Source organism: Mixophyes fleayi, chromosome 3, assembly GCF_038048845.1.
Source record: "Mixophyes fleayi isolate aMixFle1 chromosome 3, aMixFle1.hap1, whole genome shotgun sequence".
Taxonomy (NCBI): Eukaryota; Metazoa; Chordata; class Amphibia; order Anura; family Limnodynastidae; genus Mixophyes; species Mixophyes fleayi.
In genome coordinates, this window is record NC_134404.1 from 348,035,968 (window position 1) to 348,045,598 (window position 9,631).

At 44.7% G+C, this 9,631-nt stretch overlaps 1 protein-coding gene across 1 annotated transcript in view; it reads right to left on the reverse strand.

The window, feature by feature from the left end:
- LOC142145047 (solute carrier family 22 member 7-like) overlaps positions 1 to 8,786 on the reverse strand; it is a 42,988-nt gene extending 34,202 nt beyond the window's left edge. The window contains exons 1-5 of the mRNA XM_075204511.1: positions 8,324 to 8,786; positions 6,783 to 6,886; positions 5,253 to 5,407; positions 3,844 to 4,012; positions 433 to 556 (exon numbers count right to left, since the gene is read on the reverse strand). Coding sequence (XP_075060612.1) covers positions 433 to 556; positions 3,844 to 4,012; positions 5,253 to 5,407; positions 6,783 to 6,886; positions 8,324 to 8,701 — 930 coding nt within the window. The 5' untranslated portion in view covers positions 8,702 to 8,786. The remainder of the gene's footprint in view (positions 1 to 432; positions 557 to 3,843; positions 4,013 to 5,252; positions 5,408 to 6,782; positions 6,887 to 8,323) is intronic.
- Positions 8,787 to 9,631: the final 845 nt, after the last annotated feature.

Consider the following 9,631-nt stretch of genomic DNA (forward strand, 5'->3'; position numbering starts at 1 on the left):
TATATAAATGATTATACTGATAACAGTTGTTATTTTATATTTTCATCAAATAAAAGTTTTATGTGTGTTGTGATGTGACGTAATATTGCACATACATACGGTATGTATCTATCCTGCGGTCTACGTATGGCGAGTAACGTTTGGGCAGAGCGTACTTACACCCAGATGTAAATGGAGACGGATCTTGAGATCCGCTTGTATTTGATTATTCCCGAAACTATTCTCAAGTTGTATTTCCGACAGGAATCTCACTTCTATCTTATAGTATAATAATGGAGGTTTGTCACTTTTATTACCATAGATTGCACTTAAGGACTCTTCTGCTCATCCTCACAGTTACTTCCTTCTCCCACCCGCACCCTCTATCTCAGTACATCCCTACTTTTGACCATAGCCCCCTCGGACATTTACATTTCTACATGGCTGTATTACCTCTGGGGATATCTTATGGCTGAAACCTGGCATCCCGTTCATTTCTGCACACCTCGACAGGTACTTGTGAGCTTCAGTGGAATCTTGCTTGGTGAGGAGCCAGCGAGCAGACTCGGGAACCCACCTGTGAACATTCCATTATTAATTCTGTTTTTATTTTTGATATCTGTGTTTCTCCTGGATGTCTGTCTGTATGGATGAGTAGAAACAGATGTGAACTGCACAATTCATGGCAGATGTTTTCTGGATCCACATGTCACTCTCCCGAATCCATCAGATGTCACTCTCCCGAATCACCCACACTTTCCTCTCCCAAATCCACCAGACATCACTCTTCCGAGTCACCCACACGTCACTCTCCCAATTCACCCACACCTCACTCTCCAGAATCACTCACACTTCACTCTCCCGAATCCACCAGACGTCACTCTCCCAAATCACCCACTCCTCACTCTCCCGAATCACCCACACCTCACTCTCCCGAATCACCCACTCCTCACTCTCCCGAATCACCCACTCCTTACTCTCCCGAATCACCCACACCTCACTCCCCCAAATCACCCACACCTCACTCTCCCGAATCACCCACACCTCACTCTCCCGAATCACCCACACCTCACTCTCCCAAATCACCCACTCCTCACTCTCCCGAATCACCCACACCTCACTCCCCCAAATCACCCACTCCTCACTCTCCCGAATCACCCACACCTCACTCTCCCGAATCACCCACACCTCACTCTCCCGAATCACCCACACCTCACTCTCCCGAATCACCCACACCTCACTCTCCCGAATCACCCACACCTCACTCTCCCGAATCACCCACACCTCACTCTCCCGAATCACCCACACCTCACTCCCCCAAATCACCCACACCTCACTCTCCCAAATCACCCACACCTCACTCTCCCGAATCACCCACACCTCACTCTCCCGAATCACCCACACCTCACTCCCCCGAGTGACAGAAGAGATCCGGCATCTACTGACAGAGGGTATTATAACATCTACTGACAGAGGGTAATACGACATCTACTGACAGAGGGGATCCAACATCTACTGACAGAGGGGATACGACATCTACTGACAGAGGGGATCCAACATCTACTGACAGAGGGTAATACGACATCTACTGACAGAGGGGATCCAACATCTACTGACAGAGGGTAATACAACATCTACTGACAGAGGGTAATACGACATCTACTGACAGAGGGGATCCAACATCAACTGACAGAGGGGATCCGACATCTACTGACAGAGGGTAATACAACATCTACTGACAGAGGGTAATACAACATCTACTGACAGAGGGTAATGCAACATCTACTGACGGAGGGGATCCGACATCTACTGACGGAGGGGATCCGACATCTACTGACAGAGGGTAATACAACATCTACTGACAGAGGGTAATACAACATCTACTGACAGAGGGTAATACAATATCTACCGACAGAGGGGATCCGACAAATACTGACGGAGGGGATCCGACATCTACTGACGGAGAGGATCCAACATCTACTGACAGAGGGGATCTGGTATCTACTGACAGAGGGTAATACGACATCTACTGACGGAGGGGATCCGACATCTACTGACGGAGGGGATCCAACATCTACTGACAGAGGGGATCCGGCATCTACTGACAGAGGATAATGCAACATCTACTGACAGAGGGTAATACGACATCTACTGACAGAGGGTAATATGAAATCTACTGACGGATGGGATCCAACATCTACTGACAGAGGGGATCCTACATCTACTGACAGAGGGTAATACGACATCTACTGACAGAGGGTAATACGACATCTACTGACGGATGGGATCCAACATCTACTGACAGAGGGGATCCTACATCTACTGACAGATGGTAATACGACATCTACTGACAGAGGGTAATACGACATCTACTGATGGATGGGATCCAACATCTACTGACAGAGGGGATCTGACATCTACTGACAGAGGGGATCCAACATCTACTGACAGAGGGGATCCGGCATCTACTGACAGAGGATAATGCAACATCTACTGACAGAGGGTAATACGACATCTACTGACAGAGGGTAATATGAAATCTACTGACGGATGGGATCCAACATCTACTGACAGAGGGGATCCTACATCTACTGACAGAGGGTAATACGACATCTACTGACAGAGGGTAATACGACATCTACTGACGGATGGGATCCAACATCTACTGACAGAGGGGATCCTACATCTACTGACAGATGGTAATACGACATCTACTGACAGAGGGTAATACGACATCTACTGATGGATGGGATCCAACATCTACTGACAGAGGGGATCTGACATCTACTGACAGAGGGGATCCGACATCTACTGACAGATGGTAATACGACATCTACTGACAGAGGGTAATACGACATCTACTGACAGAGGGTAATACGACATCTACTGATGGATGGGATCCAACATCTACTGACAGAGGGGATCTGACATCTACTGACAGAGGGGATCCGACATCTACTGACAGAGGGGATCCCACATCTACCGACAGAGAGGATCCCACATCTACCGACAGAGGGGATCCGACATCAACTGACAGAGGGGATGCGACATCTACTGACGGAGGGGATCCTACATCTACTGACAGAGGGGATCCGACATCTACTGACAGAGGGGATCCGACATCTACTGACAGAGGGTAATACAACATCTACTGACGGAGGGGATCCAACATCTACCGACAGAGGGGATCTGACATCTACTGACTGAGGGCAATACAACAACTACTGTGGCACATGTCCTACAAGTACCCCTCATTATAGGGCAGCACAGTGGCCTAGTGGTTAGCACTTCTGCTTACAGCACAGGGGTCATGAGTTCAATTCCCAACCATGGCCTTATCTGTGTGGAGTTTGTATGTTCTCCCTGTGTTTGCGTGGGTTTCCTCCGGTTGCTCCAGTTTCCTCCCACACTCCAAAAACATACTGGTAGGTTAATTGGCTGCTATCAAAAAAATTGACCCTAGTCTCTGTCTGTGAGTGTGTGTCTATGTTAGGGTTTTTAAGACTGTAACCTCCAATGGGGCAGGGACTGATGTGAATGAGTTCTCTGTACAGCGCTGCAGAATCAGTGGCGCTATATAAATAAATGATGATGATGATGATTTCTTTGGTCCCTCAGAACTATATTTATGAACTAATCTTATTCAGTTACAGTTTTCTTAAATTACTAATTAGATGATGTATATAGGCATTTATCGGACTTGAGTCAAACAAATGAACAGTAAGAGAATCGTGTCTAAATGTCGGAGCGTTGTCTGAATGACGAGACTGTATAAAATGCAGAATGTGTATCAGTAAGAGTTTGTTTCTATCTCTGGAATCTGCATTCATTTACCTTATCTACCTAGTAGTTACATATACTCACCACCAGGTGGCAATAGCGAGCAGACAGGGTGAGGTGGTGGCCAATAGAAGCCAATGCCAGTCCCTTAGCAGGTAGGCCAGCAAGGCCAGAATCATGTAACCAGCAGTCCACGAGAGACTACTGATTGTACCACAGAATGTGCGATGGGCCACGTCCGTCCACTCTAATACTGCAGAGAAATAGATAAAATCAAAGTTACTTCACCAACGTAGGACAACCAGAAACCTCGCACACCAACAACCAACACAACGTTAAAGCTTCTCAACCTATCTCTGCCCAGGTCCAGACTCCAAAGGTCCTTTATGAACACTAATAATCTATGTCTAATTCCCTTACCCAAACGTTCCGGGGACCTGCCATCCGGAAATCCAATCTGTGTCCACTTGGTCAGACTGGAAATATGAATTAGAGGAAAAACGTCCCATAAAGAATCAACCTTCATTAAATAAACATTTCCCATTGTTCTCCCATTTAGTTTATGTCCTGAGTCATGTGAGGGGCACCGGTACGGTGCTTATGACATGTGGGACTATTGGGTTTGAATATTATTATTACATTGGTTGAAATTGTTAGTACAAAAATTCTGCTGTAAAAGCCAAGAAATCTGGTTGAAGTTGTAGAATTCAACCAAAACTGGTACAGAAATATAATTGTACATTGCAGGTAACATTCCGTAACAACAGTCTATGCTGTGTTCTCTAGTGATCCGATATTGGGATTGTTCCTGGTGTCTGAGATGGTCTGTAGAATATATCAATATGTATCTAAATGGAATATATAACTGGAATCTGATGAGAATGGAGTCTATGACATGAATCACAATACCATGAACTCAGGAAGGATTATAATATCTCACTCATGCCAAGTACTCGTCCCCAATACTGGACCCAAGTACTACTCCATGACTACTAACCCACAAATACTCATCCCCAAATGTTCACACCCCCCCCCCCCCCCCGGTACTCATCCCAAAGTACTCATCCTCAAATACTCATCCCAAGTACTCATCCCAAGTACTCACCCCCAAATACTCATCCACAATACTCATCCCAAGTACTCATCTACAAATGCTCACCCCCAGTACTAATCCCAAAGTACTCATCCCCAAATACACACCCCTAAATACTCACCTGAAAAAACTCTCCTGCAAATACTCTTCCCCAAATACTCATCCACAAATTCTCACCACTAAATACTCAATACCCAGTACTCACATCCAAATTTTCACCCCCAAATACTCTCCAACCAGATACTCACCACCCAGCTACTCACCCTCCAAATATTCAACCCCAAATACTCACCACCCAGTACTCATCCCAAGTACTCATCCACAATACTCATCCCAAGTACATACCACATATGAGAGCACATACTACACACATAACCTGATTTTAAAAAACTGGCTGCACCTAAGGTGATAGAAATGAGCGTCATCCCCATTAGTCCGATACCACAGAGCAATCTGGAAATACAGAACATAGTGTAGGAAACGGCGAACGCTGACATCACACCGAACACTGTGCTCACTATGAACGAAATCAGCAAAATCCTCCTGCGCCCAAACCTGGGGGGTGAGAGACGCAATCGTCCATCATATAATGTCACAGAGTTACATATAGACATGTACTTACATCACTCATATAACCTATAGATTACATATAGGAATGTACAATCGTCCATCATATAACCTATACGTGCATAAGACAATGGTGCCCACGGCCACAGGCGTATATGGTAGTGCGCATAGTGTCACTGGTACCGTCCCAGCTGTTTAATGTCATTATGTAACTGCCCGCAGACCTCTGCGCATTATATACTGCGATTATAATCTGATGTCTTCATTAGACACTAATCAGGATAATTAGGACAATAATATATTAATGTTGACATTATCCTAAAATCTAAAGTTTCTTCACATAAAACCATTTCCAGCAAATAACTGTGTAGGAGGAAACAAGGGGTTAATGCAGTTTGATGACAAGGTCTGCGGCCATCTTATTAACCGTTATTTATATAGCGCTCCTCTACCGCCACATCTGTGTACGGAATTGTTTTATTTACAGTAATGCTCAGAACAGTCATAATCACGTGATATCACGGGGCAGGTGTGTAGATGGCGTGATATCACAGGACGGGTGTGTAGATACAGGGCAGCACGGTGTCTTAGTGGTTAGCACTTCTGCCTCACAGCGCTGGGGTCATGAGTTCAATTCCCGACCATGGCCTTATCTGTGTGGAGTTTGTATGTTCTCCCCTTGTTTGCGTGGGTTTCCTCCAGGTGCTCTGGTTTCCTCCCACACTCCACAAACATACTAGTAAGTTAATTGGCTGCTAACAGATTGACCCTAGTCTGTGTCTGTCTTTCTGTCTTTCTGTCTCTCTGTCTCTGTGTGTGTGTGTATGTTAGGGAATTTAGACTGTAAGCTCCAATAGGGCAGGGACTGATGTGAATGAGTTCTCTGTACAGCGCTGCAGAATCAGTGGCGCTATATAAATAAATGGTGATGATGATGATGATGATGATAGATGTTGTGATGTCACAGGACAGGTGTGTAGATGTTGTGATGTCACGGGCCAATCTCTAAGTATGGGTTATTAAGCATAGGTGACTACTATTCATATTGCTGTGTGGAGGATTTACAGGTGAGGAGGAAGGAGCTTGATGCCAAAATTTGCATAATTATGACCCCGTCCGCTGGGAGTTTGGGCGTCTCTGGGACATTCGGGGAGAGTAGGGAACTACAGTATGATGTCATACAACACGTGCGTCATACAACATGTGCGTCATACAACACGTGCGTTATACAACATGCGCGTCATACAACACGTGCGTCATACAACACGTGCGTCATACAACACGTGCGTCATACAACACGTGCGTCATACAACACGTGCGTCATACAACACGTGCGTCATACAACATGTGTGTTTGATCTCACCTGTCTGCCAGGAATCCACAGATCAGGGATCCAGTTGTGAGACCCATGTAGAAGAAGGTGGCAGCGGCCTGGTTTAACCACTTCCTGTCACACACCAGATCCCACTGCAACAGACAGAGGCGTGAGAGCTGACAGCCCAATAACATATACACAGTATAACTGGCTGGTGGAAGGAGTACTGAGCACGTATTGGTGGTGATGATTTATCCCCAGGATTCTTCCTGTTTTTCAGTAAAGATGAAATGCACAATAAGATTCCTTCTGTCAGTATCATCCAGTCTTATCCTCCGGGCTGTAATACATTCAGTAATCAGGACATGATGGGAATTGTAGTGCTCCAAGGTCCACCCAGACAGTATCGCCTGTAAAACTTTACCCAGTTTCTATGCGGTAGGAAGGCTATTTGCAGATCTCACCATAAGTACCATTGTTTGACTTTTCTACCCCATAATCCTTTTATCTCTTCCCAGAGCTCCCCTATGAATCTTAACAATGTCTATTAATCATCTTACACCACAATGTCTGACTTTCCACAGTTGACCTTTGCTCCTTGATGATCGGCTGAATTTTTCGCAGGTCTGATCAGTTTCAGACAGGTCAGAAAATATGGCAGAGTGCAGGCACCTACACCACTCTCACCCCAACTGCTTTAGAAATAAAACTCAATAAATTACCCTAAATTAAATTGTCCTCATCATTTATTTATATAGCTCCACCAAATCCGTAGCACTGTACAGAGAATATATTATCCTTCACATCAGTCCCTGCCCCATTGGAGCTTACACTCTAATCACACCCACATACTCACAGAAAGACACACACAGACTAGGGTGAATTTTAAAATCATTAAGTTATTACACAAGGTGTTTGTTTCCATCATGAAAGTCGGTTTAGAAATGTATACATTTAAAGTGTGTTCAGCCATATAGAGAATATCATGGATGTTCTATATCGATTTATGCATGTGCTGAGTGCGAATATTAATTAAAAAATAATGATGTTCTGTAAATGAATAATTAATTCTCTAACATTTGTTAACATTGGTAAAATACCAGAAATATTAACATTTCATTGGGAATAATGAATCATTTACAAGACCAAGACTTCAAGTACGTTAATAAGAAGATTTTTAGGAAGTGAATCGTGTGATTCCATTTACTGCATTCAGTAAAAGTTGCAGGATGACATGATGTACAAACCAATAGATTCAAGTTATCTGAAGGTGAAAATGTCTTAAATGAAGAAACATTTGAAACATATCAGTTCCCGGCTCCTCTCCGAGGCTTCTACAAGATACTAAGTTGCCTGATGATTTGTGCCTCTTACCTGCTGGATTACTGCCCCAGACACCTGCAGATCGCATGGAGTATGATATCCAACTACTGCCCCAACATGTGACTCACAGTGGAGTACTACTACTAACCAATGGGGGGTGTATTATAGAAATCCCTCAGCACTGGAAGAGGAGTTGATATTTGTTTCTGCATTAACACATTATCTACAATTTACTAACCACTAAGTATAGCTAGTGGAGGTCCTACCTGTGTGACGGTGGTGGAGGAGAACGTGGAGACATCGTACGTCCAGCCATGATCACATCTCTGCACCCAGGACACATTGACCATCTCCTGGGACCTGTTCAGGAGCAGGTGAGGCTGTGGCTGAGAATACATCGTACAGGAACTGAAGGTCCCATCTGGTTCTCGGGGAATGTTGATGAGAAGAAGGTCTTCTTGACTCATGTTTCCTGGGTTCTCCAGGGTGGGAATTGCACAGTGATGGGGTGGAACAGCTGAGATGAAGATATGTAATAGGAAGTGGAGAGGGAGGATGACTCTCGGGAAGCAGAGGATCACTAACGACAACACCTGGAATGTGCCAAAAACACCAACTTCTGAGAGGACATCCTCAAACTTCATTCTGCAGAAGACTTGTGTGTGTGTGACCACGACCCGCAGTCTATATAAATGTCAGGATGTTGTGTGTCTGAGTGCGTCCAGAATCCTCTTTCCAAATAAAGTCACTAATTTCTGCACATTGGTCGCAATTAATTTCCTGCAGGAAATCAGGATCCTGTTCACATATCATGAGACTTTAATCTAATCACGTAGCACATTGTTCATTGAGAAGCTACACAGAGAGAGACCACAACATGACCAATCTGATCAACTGCTTCCACTCAGTGGGACCTTATTAGCCATCGCTGTCCCACATTTACTGACACTTGAAGGTCACTCAGTCTCCAATAAGTGTCCATAGATCAGGAATAAGAAGATAGATGCCCTCACTGGATTTGCACAACAAAATGCCTCAGTTCTGAACAAATGAGCCGAGGTGATTTCATGCTCCAATTTAATTTATTTTCTCAATAGCTGCATCTGCAAACTAGAAAAGGTGGGAAAATCCACCCTCCAGACGCTTTTGTTCCACCCCTTTCACTAAATAAACAGTAATATAATGACTGGCCCCTCAGTCTACAGGTTAGAACATTATTGCTGAGTTTGTAGCCTATGGGTGAAGTATAGACCGGAGACCCTCTGCTCAAATTTATGAATGTAGGCTGAGCTCGGCAGCTGGTGTCCCCATTTTGATGTGGCCACAGGGCCCTACGTCCCTGAGCCCACCAGTTCCCCATACCTATCGGTAGACCACTGATTGAAGGTATCTGTGTCGTATAACCAGGACTCACTGTCCCTCTTTTAGAACAAAGGGATATAAGACATGATGAGCACAGGAGAGAGGCACCAGGCTTCAGAGGTCTGGCCAGGGATACGATATAGAAACAAAGAATTAGAGGGGAAATCAGGAGATATAAGAAGGATGTCTGTGGATAATAACACAGTAGATCA